Source organism: Acipenser ruthenus, chromosome 1 (assembly GCF_902713425.1).
Source record: "Acipenser ruthenus chromosome 1, fAciRut3.2 maternal haplotype, whole genome shotgun sequence".
NCBI classification, from domain to species: Eukaryota; Metazoa; Chordata; class Actinopteri; order Acipenseriformes; family Acipenseridae; genus Acipenser; species Acipenser ruthenus.
In genome coordinates this window covers 90,462,422-90,477,290 of record NC_081189.1, presented here as the reverse complement: position 1 = coordinate 90,477,290, position 14,869 = coordinate 90,462,422, and the positions used below count along the sequence as shown (strand labels likewise).

General features: G+C 36.6%; 1 protein-coding gene across 3 annotated transcripts in view; it reads right to left on the bottom strand.

The window, feature by feature from the left end:
- LOC117421195 (tyrosine-protein phosphatase non-receptor type 9-like) overlaps nt 1–14,641 on the bottom strand; it is a 29,260-nt gene extending 14,619 nt beyond the window's left edge. Inside the window, exons 1-6 of one of the 3 annotated variants that reach the window (XM_059031996.1) lie at nt 14,523–14,641; nt 11,822–11,962; nt 11,119–11,208; nt 10,136–10,260; nt 3,432–3,537; nt 128–238 (exon numbers count right to left, since the gene is read on the bottom strand). In XM_059031996.1, the coding sequence (XP_058887979.1) occupies nt 128–238; nt 3,432–3,537; nt 10,136–10,260; nt 11,119–11,208; nt 11,822–11,962; nt 14,523–14,555 (606 nt within the window). In that variant the 5' untranslated portion in view covers nt 14,556–14,641. Of the gene's footprint in view, nt 1–127; nt 239–3,431; nt 3,538–10,135; nt 10,261–11,118; nt 11,209–11,821; nt 11,963–14,446 lie in introns of all 3 variants that reach the window. The other 2 variants (XM_059032002.1, XM_059032000.1) reach the window with 2 other exon arrangements.
- Nucleotides 14,642–14,869: the final 228 nt, after the last annotated feature.

Here is a 14,869-nt window from a genome sequence, read left to right as displayed (position 1 = left end):
ATTAACAACAGAAAACTGATGCAAAAAGTAACATTCTTTTTTAAAAAAATAAATAAACCTAACATTAAAGCTTAATAGTGTAGATCATGCACTGTTTCAGTAATCTTTTTGTTTTAAAAGAATATACCCTCTCTCTTAGCTTCTCCCTCACAAAAAGCCTGAGAACAGCAAATGGGGCTCGAAACCACAAAGGAGATGAAACAATGAATACGCACTTCAGCCTAGCAGGAAATGCACCCTGATGATAAAAGATAAAAATATAAGTCAATAATCTGTAGAACATAGATAGCTACAGACTACACATACAATAAACTTTGTGTGGTGACAGTAAGTATTGACACCCTCCTTTTCAGAGGATTATAAATTAGAGCAGTGGAAAATATCTGCTAAGAGTGGATTTAAAACCACAGAGTGTCAATACCTTTGGACACCACTGCATAGGTAATATTTTAAAGTTATGTAATCAGAACTTGTATTAGCAGGTCATATCAGCAAATTTGCATTAAAAAAAAAAAAACATACCTGCATTTGCAGGGCAGTAACTGTATACTCTCTAAATGAAGTAGAATAAGCAAACTGGGTTCTGCATTACAATTAACATAACATTCTTGCATCTTTCACCTGCACCAAATATTAAAAAGGCTATTTTGCTTTTGGTACCCAGCTTTGAATTATGCATACAATATTATATTGTTGATGTGCAGAATTATGTAAATAAAGTTAATTTTAAGAACAGCTTTCTCTCTTATAAATACAATCAAATTAACTAATTACCAGCAGCCTCATAACAGATTTGGTAATCATCCAAATGAACAATGAAATACACGTTTGAAGACATCTTCATCATTTAACGTGCAAGTGCTGAGAATTATTCCAGTAAATCTTACCTAATATTTATTGCCATCACTCTGAAGGTCTCAGGTTTTCCTCTATGAAAAATGCACACATTATGGTAAAGGTGAATTTGGTTTGTTTAATGGTCATTTATGTGAAGCTGTCAGTGAAGTTAATTTATTGAACGCTCCCTACAGATACTTCAATGCTACACTTCTCGTAAGGTAAGGTTGCCTGAAAACATGTCGGCCATAGAAAAGCAGTGATTGGTACTCAGACGTGTCACTGCGTCAAGCTTCTGGGAGCTTGGGTTGGGTTATTTTAAGCAAACAATCTGAAGGACTCAAACTCTCCCTGAAGCATCTTCACTGTGGTTGATGCAGCATTAAGTGCATGAGACATTCACCAGTTTTACTGTTTAAAAATCAAATAGACGTTTAACATAATGTGTGCATCTTTCATATAGGAGAATACGAGGTGTGAAGTGAAGGTAATGCATACAACATAAGATTTACTGAATTATAGGGACACCTGTAAATATTACTGAAATTCTACAAAAAAAAGGACAGCTATACATACCACTGGCTTCTGCAAATGTTTATTATCCATTTCAGAAGGAAATATCAATCAATCTTTATTGCTTATATAGTGTTTCTAAGCGATTTATAGATAATCATAACAAAAATGAACATACAAAACAAATAAAATATGACAATACAAATAACCCTTAAATTACATAAAGAAATAGTAAAACAAGTCATTTCAATTACTTTAAAAAGCAGTGATAAAAATTAGTATAAAAATAAATACAAAAGTAGTAAAAAAAATTAAAATGCATGTTAAATTATAAAAAAGTGTCTTTTAATCTTACTTTAAAAAGCAGCAACAGATAGTGCATCCCTTACAAATCGGGACAGATCATTCAAAAACTTGGGTGCTCTAAAGCTGAACACTTTGCCACCTGCTTTCTTTGTAACAGAGTGTGCAATCCCTCTCAGTCAGAAGGCTACAGACAGCTTTCAGAACCTGAACTAATTGAGACAAGATAGTCATGTGAAAATCTGTTTTCTTTTAAATGGCGAGGCAGAAAGAATGTAGAGGAGTGTACAGTAAGCGAGTTATCATGGCTCCAAGGAAAGAGATAAAATATGATGACCATGTGTCCGTACTTACCCTTCACAAGGAAGGATATTAGAGAAATGGCAAGGAAAGTGAATGTTTTGCATAATGGAGTGCAGACCACAATTAACAGATACAGAAAAAGTAGTGGGTGAAGGGTTTGTTTTTCAACATGATAATAACCCTAAAACACAGCCAGACTAAACCTCAATTACTTAAATCAGAAACAACAGGTTTTCAAATTGATGCGCTGGCCTCGCCAGTTGCCTGACCTCAACCCCATTGAAATGTTATGGGATGAGCTTGACAGCACAGTGAAAAAGAAAAGTGCAACCAACATAAATATGCCTGGGAGATGAGAAGGACTAAATGGGCAAAAAAAAAAAAAAAAAAAAAAGACAGCAATACACTGCTAATGTTGTGTGACAGAATGCCTAGAGCAGCGGTTCTCAAACTATGGGTCACAAGTGCCTTTTAATGGGGTCACAACTACCTGTGCAATTTAAAAATATATATTTTAGTTTAAGAAATATGTATGTTAATTTACTATTATTGGCACATTTTACTCCAAATTTTACTCCCAATGACTCCTTCGCTCTACCTGCCTTTGTCTGAACATTCTGAACTGGTTACCTAGCAACCAACTGCATGTCAGCCAATCAGCAGAATGCACTCCTGTTTAAGAAAGAAAGGTGTTGGAAACGGGACTAATGAAGGGGAATCGAGTGGCACTGCAGTAAAAGAAGTGCCAACAACAAGGACCCGATCAGCAGTAAAAAGCAAAAACCTGAAAAGCTTGTAGATGCTAAATGGCTTGCTTTGCTAGCTTACCTGGCAGATATTTTTGATCGCTTAAATATTCTTAACACAACACTCCAAGGATGAGATACAGCTTTCCTTTCTCTCACTGACTAAACCGAAAGCTGGATCAAGAAGCTGTCCTTATTGTACAGTGGCGTAAACCGTGGCAGCCTTGAAGGTTTTTTTTTTTTTAAACTGTTGACTGTAAAAAATGTTGCCATTTTGTATTGTGAATTAAAAAAAAACCAATGGCTATATAAATTTTGTTGATATTGTTTTACTTGCATGTTTTACTTATCAATACTAACTATTCTGCAATATCACAGGGTAGTGGGGTTGTGTAGTCATTTTTATTGCTAGAAGAGGGGCGCAGTGCAGCGAAGTTTGAGAATCGCTGGCCTAGAGTGTGTGCAGCAGTCTCTAACAAAGGGGGAATATTTCGATGAGAAAAGTTTGCAGCTAAATGCCAGCAAAACATATCCTCTGTTGCATTCTCTTTTGAGGAGGTTAATACATTTTCATATGTATCAATAGTTTATGATGATTCTTTCTTTCTTAGTTGTATTTCAGTAAAATTATGACGGCCATCGTATATGTACCGTAGTTTAAATAAGTAACAAATAGGCATTTTTAGTAAGCCATAAGCTGTAAAAAAACCTTAAAGAAAACAATTATACCTTTAGAAGATTCAAGATTTTCACACAGAGTTCGTAATCAAAGTTTCCATAAGTTGAACTGGTCATATCATAGATGAAAATCAAGCCATCTCGTTGTGTCTCTACACTGAAAGAGAAGAATATAACCTTGTTATAACATATACATTCTTACTCTGTTTTGGATCCACTCGTATCTTTCACCTGCACAAAAAGGACATGACTATATAGCTTTAACTGTATTGCTTATTTATTTTCAACGCTAAAGTAAAATCAGTTGTCATACCAATTGCCAGTCGCTTTAAACTTAACAGCTCAACAGAAAATTTCTGTTTCATTAAATTTAGTACATGGAAAGAATTTCAAGTTAAATTATATTTTGTGGGGGGGCTCCTGAGTGGCGCCCTATAGCCTGGAGATCTCAGGTTCGAATCCAGGCTAAGTCATTGCCGACCGTGAGTTCCCGGGGGGCGGCGCACAATTGGCCGAGCAACGCCGGGCAGGGAGGGCTTAGGTTAGCAGGGCAATCCACGGTTCACCGCGCACCAGCGACCCCTGTGGCTGATAGGGCGCCTGCAGGTCCGCAGTGGAGCCATTCAGATCTGTGTTGTCCTCCGGCACTATAGGTCTGATGGCTTCGCTGTGGATCCGCAGTGCGAAAAGAGACGGCTTGGCAGGGACACGTTTCGGAGGACGCATGTTTCAGCCTCCGTTTCCCCAAGTTGCAGCGGTGAACCGGGATTAATAACACCACAATTGGCAATTCTTGGCATTGCAAAGTGAAGGGGAAAAAAAACTCACCGTTTTGCTTCTCGTGTATTACATTCCAAATAATAGAAAGTCACAACAAAAATATATAACATATCAGGGCTAGAAGTTAATTTTTTAAGGCAGTAGTGAGGATAAACACTTACCTATTGTTTTAGATAGACTGAATAACCCAAACTATCACATAGTAGGCCTATATTTAAATCATGAAGTATTTATTGAAACCACCTTGTGCTCAATTAAGTAATGGAACTAATGGAATTCCTTGTCGAAATGCATTTTGTTTTATCCTTAAGTTCTACAAGAATGCAACCCTATTTGTCATCTAAGCATTTGATATGCCATCAGTACGGTAACCAGGTTATGTTTCATCGGTGCAAATTAAGTGGTACGAAATTATCCTTATGCCTTCAGTTGTTGACTGAGATTTTAGTAACTAACAAATCATACACACCTATAAAAGACAGCGATTAAAAAAAAAAAAGTTAAAAAAAAAAAAAAAAACAACATGTGCCACAATATTGTTGAATCCTGCATTGTATGACCTTACAAATTATAAGGTTACAACCACAATCGAGCTGTTCTGAAAATGAAAACTAATTCCAGCACGGTACCGCTACATTTAAAAGATTCATGCAACATGTTATACTAACTGGTTTGTTCATAAATATGCATGCTCGCACCCTGCCTTTTCACTGCATTTTGAAATGCTGTACAATTTTGAAGAAATTAACTAAGTAGTAATAACAAAATGAGGGATATCATCGTGTAAAAGCACACGTTTCACTAGTTAAACAGAAGTACGCAAAGTAGTGACCTATTATAAAAAGAAAACAGATAAATAAATTAATGCACCTCAAGATTGTATTTCTCTATTATTCGTACTGATAAATCAAGGAAGACATTACTTGGATCATGGTAACATTATAGCAAGCTATTTGCTCCTGTTTTTATTTTGATAAAGTAATAATTATCTACCTATTATATGTTCACTTTTAGCGTGGGTGAAACCAGGGTTAACATTATAAAAAAAATAATCTCCATGACAGATTAAATTAGCATTTTATACACTGAATAAACTTAATATGTTAGGTCATTGCCTATTATCTTATAAAATCATAATGTTTAACAGTTATTTAATTTTCCTTTTGGTGTTTAAAATAAACTTCACATCTTTAACTTGTATCCACGTTGTTCTGTACTGGAAGTATTTGTACTCCACTGTCCAATACAATTTGCATTGTGGGCCTCGCGCGTATCTGCATGGGGCGGTACAAACCTCAGTCATCTGCAAATCGGAAAGCTCTATTGGCAATGGTTTCCCGCTTTATGAAAGATACTAATAATGTACGCATTTTTAAAAAAAATACAAATACCGGTAATTTGAACGTGTTCACTCAGGGTAGGTCATATACTGCAGCATAATGTATCAGAAAAATGTTACTGCATAAAAAAAATAGCAAATTAAGAGTTTTGGGTAGCAACATGCTGCCAAATATATGTTAACTTCGAGCCTTGATAATATATACAATCTATATAAAAATCACTACATGACATTTTCAGGAAGTTGGGTACTGTTTAAGCGAGGCATTTCAGAATGACGTGCTTGCCTTTTTTTCTGTCCCATGAGATTCTGGCTCACGCAGCACAACACGTTTTTGTCCCAGATGGCTTTCTACAGAGATCACTACGAGTGCACATCCATAATCTGGTTTGTTTACTTTTTGCTGTCTAAAACTTTTAAATAGAGGCTCAAGAGCTGCTGTGTGTATATATATATATATATATATATATATATATATATATATATATATATATATATATATATACTGCCTGCAGTAAGTCTACACCTTCAGAAAATGAGATGTACCGCAAGGTTTGTGTCCAGTATGACAAAAGCCAGAGTGGCACATTTCATCTACCTTTAAAATAATGGATTTTAAAGTGCATGAAAAATCAAGTAAGCATTATAACTGTGTGAAACTGATGAAGGCAAAGTCTGCCAAACAAGGCACATCAAAAGCGTAACAATTACTTCACACCATAAACACCTCTGCGATTTTTAGAACAGATCACAGCCTTGCAAAGCATGCACAACCGTATTCTGACCTGTATGAGGCAAAAGGATTGAATGTGGAGAAAACCTATAGAAATTCTTTTTTTTTTTTTATATATATATATATATAAAATTTAGTCGTTGCCAATTATTTTCTCCCAATTTAGAATGGCCCATTATTTTTTAAGCTCAGCTCATCGCTATCACCCCTGCGCTGACTCGGGAAGGCGAAGACGAACACACACTGTCCTCCGTTGCGTGTGCCGTCAGTCGACCGCTTTTTTTCACACTGCGGACTCACCATGCAGCCACCCAAGAGATACAGCGTCGGAGGACAACGCAGCTCTCGGGCAGCTTACAGGCAAGCCCGCAGGCGCCCAGCCAGACTACAGGGGTCACTGGTGCGTGTTGAGCTGAGGACACCATGGCCGACCTAACCCTCCCTCCTCCAGGGCAGTGCTCGGCCAATTGTGCGCCGCCCCCTGGGAGCTCCCGTCCACGGTCGGCTGTGGAATAGCCTGGACTCGAACTCGCGACGTCCAGACTATAGAGCGCATCCTGCACTCCACGTGGAGCGCCTTTACTGTATGCGCCATTCGGGACCCCCCCTAAAACCTATAGAAATTCTAAAGTCACAGGTGTGTATACACGCTATTGTGAGGACCCAGCATCCACCACAGTTAACCACAATGGCAACTGCTAAATATTTGTTGGTTATCTCAAATGGTTCTACAGATAGTTCTCTTACTAAGGCAGTGATATGCTATGTGAAGTATGCTGTCAACGATGTTGTCCACAGACTTTATTGGGGTTCGGAATGTGGGGAAGGCAGATGCATTACAACATAAAACGCAGATATCTAGCTTCTCTTCCTTTCTGGATTCAGTTTTATTTCCTGCAGTCACATTCATTCTTTACAATAAAATAAAAAAACAATAAAATAAAATTCTGTTTTATTTTATAACAGATATCATGTTATTCTTCATAGTGATCGCTGGTGTCCATAGGTCTTAAATGAAAACAATAGAGTTATATTAACTATTTGCGGTCCTATGTCAGACCAGGTCCGACATTACAATTTATCCCTTTCCGGTCTGACGGATCTGAGCAATACGCATAGTCCCTGCACCACAGACCTAACACGGACATAAACAAACAAGATAGCTGCTTCCGCATCCAGCGCTCAAAGAACATCACAGACATTTGCAGAGCTTTTTTTAGATGTTATAGTAATAAAATAATGATTTGGATCGCATTATTGAGGAGTTTGGTGATAAAATCTCATACCTATGAAGAGGTATGTGAAAAATACAGCGAACAAGGGGTGGGGCGGGGCTGGAGATGCAGTACCGAGTGTCCTGATGATAAGCAGTGCCTTTTAAACCTGTTTTACTTTGAATAAAATTACTTTTAAACAGCGTGTGTAAAATAAAGTGGACCTGACGCATCTGACAGGCAATGAATAAATGGACTGCTAAGGGTTAAACAAAGAAATCCAAACCACACAGTAAATGTAATTGTGATCTTTCCATATACACGTGGAAACATTCTATAACTAGCCTCTGCTATACTGCATGACTAATCCTGTAGTTAACAGATCAAAAATTATTTATTTTGTTGTGATGTTTTTTTTTTTTTTTTTTTTTTCACTTAAGCAGTGACAGTGCATCCAGCATACAATAAATGGCGTTTCTAATTCCTCATACTTTTTACCGTTTTCTTTTTTTTTATTATTTTATTTTTTTTTATAAATTTAGTCGTTGCCAATTTTTTACCCCGGTTTTCTCCCCAATTTAGTATGCCCAATTATTATCTGTATCCTCGGCTCACCGCTCGCAACCCCCCCGCAAACTGGCGGCTGGAACACGCGTCCTCCGAAACGTGCTCCTGCCAAGCCGTCATTTTTCGCACTGCAGATCCACAGCAATACCACCAGACCTATAGTGCCGGAGGACAACACAGATCTGGCGGCTCCACTGCAGAACCACAGGCGCCCTATCGGCCACAGGGGTCGCTGATGCGCGGTGAGCCGTGGATTCCCCTGCCGACCTAAGCCCTCCCTACCCGGGCAGCGCTCAGCCAATTGTGCGCCGCCCCCTAGGAACTCCCGGTCACGGTCGGCTGTGACATAGCCTGGATTCGAACCTGCGATCTCCAGGCTATAGGGCACATCCTGCACTCCGCGCGGAGCGCCTTTACTGGATGCGCCACTCAGGAGCCCCCACTTTTTACCGTTTTCAACATTTGATTCATCCAAGCTTTCAGTTAAATTGACAACAATTACAAAATTCAAAAACAGCAGTAGTAATACGGTGGTGTTGCCCTAGTCCCAAGGTTTAAATCCCCAAATAAATGCTGTTAATTATTACAAAGCAGTTCCTGTTGTAATGACCATATCCCTATCCCTAAAAATAAGACTGTAGATGGAACAAACTATATAAATGATGGGATGTGGGCGCAAATTGAGAATCAGATGCATTCTTGAATACAAATAAACATAGGACTATAGTTGGTCCGACATCACAATTTTCCCTTTCCGGTCCAATGTCGGACTCTGTCCGACATCAAAAAGACACGAAAAAAAAAAAAGGGCGTATCTCATGAATACTGATAGACCCGACACCACATAGGTAACACGGACATAAACAAACAAGATAGCTGCTTCCGTATTCAGTGCTCAAAGAACATCACAGACATTTGCAGAGCTTTTTTTAGATGTTATAGTAATAAAATAATGACTTGGATCGCATTATTGAAGAGTTTGGTGATAAAACAAGTGATCAAGAGATGATTTATCGGTATGTACTATTATTAAGAGGCATTTGAAAAATATAGCGAACAAGGGGTGGGGCGGGGCTGGAGATGCAGTACTGAGTGTCCTGTTGATATGCAGTGCCTTTTAAACCTGTTTTACTTTGAAGAAAATACTTTTAAACAACGTGTCTAAAATAAACTCAGCGTGTGAAAATAAACTGGACCTGACGCGCCTGAGACGCTCTGAATAAATGGACTGCTAAGGGTTAATAGTGTAGTTTTGAACCTTTTACTGCTGCAATTAACAGGAGCAAGACAATTACCCATAACTACTCCAGTTAATATAAAGCTCACCAGCAGGTTTCATCTTATATTCTCATATTTCATCGTAGACCCATGATGAGAATGATTATTATGATTAAATATGATCAAAACCAACAGGCGATTATAGAATCATGCAGCTATACTTAAATTAATAGAAAAAAAAATGTTCAACCAAGCATTTATCACTAATAATATAAATAGGTTTAAAGTTAAAGTTGAGTCTTGGATAATGCAATAGAATTCAATATTGCAAAATTACTTTTAAACAATCATAATTACTGTCGTTTACAGTAAACTCCTAGTGAATCTGAGACGGTTTCAGGCTCTCACTCCAGACAGAGCTATAGGGAAAAATGTTTTTTTTTTTGTGTCACGGAAAAAGATCTACTAAATAATTTAACACAAGTGAACAACCCTTTTAAATCTGTGAAAATAATGAAAAATGAATTCTATTGTAACATTTATTTGAGTTTGCTTATTTTAAACTGGAGCATAGATGTGCAAGTATGCAGGTATTCAATGGTTTTAAAAACATTACTGCTGAAGAGCCACTCTAAAGAGAAGTACTGTACCAGGATTTAACTTGTGGCACCAGAGCTCCAAAGCGTACTTCACTCAAGCTTCACGCTACAAACACAAATGATCTTAAAAATCCCAGATGAGACACTCCCGTTAAAAAAAAGCTGTGCATTTGTCCAAATCCAATAACAATCAGACTTTTAAAAGAAAAGCAATCACTGAAAAACACACATTTCTGCACGCAAAATCCCCTCCCCCCCCCCAATTATTCCAAATGGTATTTTAATCAAAAAATATTAGAAGATACCTTTCAATTGCTCTGTCCAACTGATAGATTATAGCCTGAAGTACTGCTTTATGTGTAGTAACATCAGGTCTGTGTAACCTGGCAGTGAACAAGGCTAGAGCTGCTCCTTTAGCATCTCTTCCAGGCTGACAGGAGAAAAAAGAAAAACAGCTTAATAATGTTCACAAATTACAGAAAATAAAATCGATCAGAAGTCACAAGAACAACTAATCTTTACATGATTTTCTGTTTCAGCTGACAGTAAAGCACTAACTGAATATATTGTGGACAATATATATATATTTTAATAATTTGCTGCTGATCTGAATTCTTGCCTAAATTCTTAAAACAAACAAAAAAAAAACTTCACTTCTACCCATGGGAACAACTGTTCTATGAAATGAGTTTGTGATAAATATACTTTCACTCCAAAGCACAGTCTTTATAATTAACAAAAGGTTAATTAAACTATTTGGAACTTACTAGCAAAGCACTAAAAATGGAGTAAGGTATTCCTGTTTACCAGGCTTGTTGGCAGTCTCTCTTTTGGGGGGGGGGGGGGGGGGGTGGTTCCTTTCCAGTAAGACAGGAGGAAACATTTTCTTCTTGGCATCAATGGCATGCTGATGTACTTTTGTTTGTAGTTTATTTTTGTGAAACATTTGCGTTACTATATTTAGCACTCCAAGCAGTTTGCCGAACTAGTTTGCTCAATATGGTGTATGGAAGTCTGTTGTTCTGTGTTACAAATAGAATGCTGACCTGATTCCAGAAGCACTTTTCTACCTGTTTTATTGTAGTCTTATTGTTTTGGTCACTGGAAACATGTTTATTTGCATGTTTCTAAAACAAAGCAGGTACACATGTACTTCCAAGAACAGATCAAGGCATCACATACAATGGCTTGAAGTCTTACTTTAAAATGTAATGTATGCTACAATTTAATATTCGATTATAAAAAACAAAGTACTTGGATTAAGTACTACTCACAAAGGCATACTTACTAAAACAGTAAATTTACCACTCAGCAGTTCTGAACGTAGAGGCTCTTCATCAGGACTGATATTGTAAATGCCTTCTTTTAATCTTGTATTCTGAACATGAAAACAATTGTTTTTATTGTAACTGCAATATTAATGTTAGAAACCTATCCCAGTTACATGTAAGAAAATACAATGTGTAAGGTTGTATGTAAAATGCTACCAAAAAATAAAAATTACATTTGGCCAATGTCAATTAACTGAAACCCTACATTTGAGATACTGTAGTTTATATGAGTGTTAAATTTAAATGTATATTAAATTTAAATGTATATTTGACTGAGATATACATATGAAACATTTAGCTCATGCTGACTGTTGCATATTTTTGTTTCTATAAACAGTCGATTTAAACATTAGGCAATAAGATTTTTCAATCAAAACAAAAATACACAAAAAATAACTCCAACAGATTATCAATTAACATTTCTCTCTGCCCTGATTTGCTGAACTCTGGCATACTTTTTTTTTTTTTTTAAACAGTTACATTAATTTTATTTACTACCACTGTTACAAACAAATAAATGTATTGCAAAAAGACAAAAGCAACTGGCACAAGCATATCTAGAAATGTGCTGCATTTCCAAATTAGGGATAATCCCTGCTCTTACAGTTGCAAGCACTGCATGACACCCCATTACTGAAATTTATGAGATGGAGTACTTACTTTATATGCCTGGAATAAATCAATGGCTCGAGATACATCAAACTTTCTTGCCATCAAAAATTTCACAGCAGTGTTTTGGGACACCAAGACGACATTGGGTTGCTCTCTATTTTTCAGTTCTGTGAAAAACTCTTCTACTGTCTGTAAAAATAAATAAATAAATATATTATAGAAGGTTCAAGCAACTATTAGCAACCTAAAAAACAAAGCTTGTTTCCAATCCAAATCCAACAAAGTCTAAAGTTCTCCAAATGTTTCTGAAACAGAAGGCACAGATGACAGCTAACTCCAGTCATCCGTTCCAGAACAAGCTTTGGTCCCATATAGTAACTACTAGGCTACTCTGTGACAAATCAAAAGCAAGTATGTGGGTAGGCACACTGAAGATTCCGTATAGATATGGTCATCTATTTGCTTATTTTAAACCATACTCACTTATGAAGACTGCCACAGTGAATATGACATTTTGTAGTTTACAATAATATCCTCAAGCTTACACAATGCATTTACTTTACTTCACTAGTTTTATGATGCTATGTACCATTTTTTTGTGAAACAGTACTTTACGACTGATGTTTTTTTTTTTTTGTTTTTTTTTTTTGCAGGAACAGGAAAAACAGAAGTTTACACAGATCTCTGTGGGTCTGGGAAAAGCCCTGAAGTGACAGAAAATGTTGACCTTAACTGTAAGAAGTTGACATAAAATTACTAACTACCACTGTCCTAAACTGTTATAGAAATGTACTAAAAATGCTGTCCTCCACCTCCACACATGCCGAAACATGTAAAATAATAAACACATACTGCATAAACCTATTTTTTATTGGCATTCTTTGCATGATTACACAACACACTTTCAATGTTAAACATTCACTGAAAGTCCTGCAATGACATGCAAAACAAAAGAGACTGCTTCAGTTACTCTGTTGTAAACCCATGTGACCACAATTAGGTAGGTACAATTGGAACATTTATTATATCATTACATAATATCTTTGTAAAATCTTACAAATTTGTTGTAAACAATTAGCATTTTATTCCCAGTATGATTCATATGATGTGAAATTGAAAATATTATCATAGCTCCTCATTAATTACCATGTAAGTAAAATGGCATTTTGTGGTCAGTCACAAATTAATGTCGGCCTACCTTCTACAGATTTAACATTTTGGGCAAATTCTTAAAAGGTCAGCGTGTCAATGCTAAATCACGAGATTCTACATTTATTCTTCCAGTTAGAAGCATGCAAAACCTAGTGTACTAGCTGTTCTGTCTGTTTAAGGCTTGATATGTATACCAGATTCAGAAGGATGAAATGTCAGTCTTTCTCTGTTCTGAGTTCCCCTTCCCAGAAAAATGCTTGTTCTGCTGCATTCTTGGATAAGGATTTTTAAATGACTAAATATTTAGCATAGAAACTAATTAAAATGGAATACATCACAAAACTATATGGAGAAAAAGGTTGGGTCAAATGTGTGCAGGGAGATACAGTACTTCCAAGCAACCACACTAGAAAAACTTGAACAGCCTTTTCCTGTAATTTTAGTTGTCTCAAGTCCACATAAATATAAAATTATACAATAATTCCAGAAATTACTGTTAGATAAATTTGTAGTAAACCACCCACTTACTGTAACATGCTACAGCCTCATTTCTCAGAAAAGCGAGTCACGTCATATGTACTTTCCCCTTTCCATTAACAGCAGCATACTCAACAGTTTTCACCAGCAAAATTAACCTTTTAACTAAATATTTAAGGACTGCATTTCTGTGGTAAAATCTAATCCCATTTTGGTCAAAATGAAAGCCCCCCAAATGTACTACATTACATGTAATCTCATAGAAAGAAAGTAAATGCCAAATTGTAGAAGAATGTTTAAGTTTGGAATTTAATTTCTGTCTCCTACTGTTCATAAATAGTGCATCTAGAATAATTTAACTTTTAACAAGATTTCTTTGTGCTGGATTTCAACTCGTTGTGCACCCTAGTAAAGTACGGTAATAAAGGGATATTAACTCTGTAATGCCTACGCATTTTTTTAAATGAGAAGAACTGCTTTATGTAACTAGATTCCGTTTCTTGGACAAAATGCTCCTCTCCCTACCAACAAATTGTACTACATATTGAAGAACTGTGGCTTGTGTGGCTGGATTAAAAAAAAAACTAATAATAGAGGGGTGGCTAAGAATTGCATCACAAGTGATATAGAAATAGGCATTACAGGGTAAAAACAGAACATGCAGAGGCTCCCCACGACTCAAGTGTGGTTAAAGTTATCATAAAAATGTTAAGGCTTTCTGGAAATCTGGGCCAGGAAATTATACGACTAATTATGTCACTGACTACATTTATCCACGTTTATAACAAAATAACGATTACTTTTGGAAAGTATACATAATATTAGCATTCACATTTTGTATGGACGTTTGAATACTGATTATTAACTAGTTATGGTTAAACAAAACAAAACAAAAAAACTCAACGTAATAAACACTAATCAGGCCTGTTCCACTCCTCCTCACCTCCCTCCCACCCACTTTTTCTATCACATAAGACATGCTCCAGCTTTATGTGATTAAATGTACCTAACAGGCGAGTTTAACAAGATTAAACTGCAATTTACCTTCCGGAAACATACTAACACAGAAATAAAAACATTACAATCTAAAATGTAAATATTTGTTGTTCAGCTCTCTCACCAGCTCCTCCTGGGCTGTCAGACTCTCCGCCATCTTGCAGCCTCAGTCAGCAGCAGCACTGGTGCAGCCCCGCCCACAGCCTCGCTATCAAACCGCCCAGCCGAACCACAGTGCTCAGGGCAATGTTTCGCCCCCCTATAAAAGTAGATGCAGAAATGTTATTTAAAAAAACAGCCGTCACTATCGGTGTATATGTAAGCGACCAAATTTGTTAAAATGTATTCAAATTAGGTTCAGGTTCGGGTTTTGCAATATAATATTAGAGATATTATAACTGAGTTAGTGTAAATATGTAAATAAAGCATAATGTTTTTTTGTTTGTTTGTTTGTTTTTTTAACTTGAACAT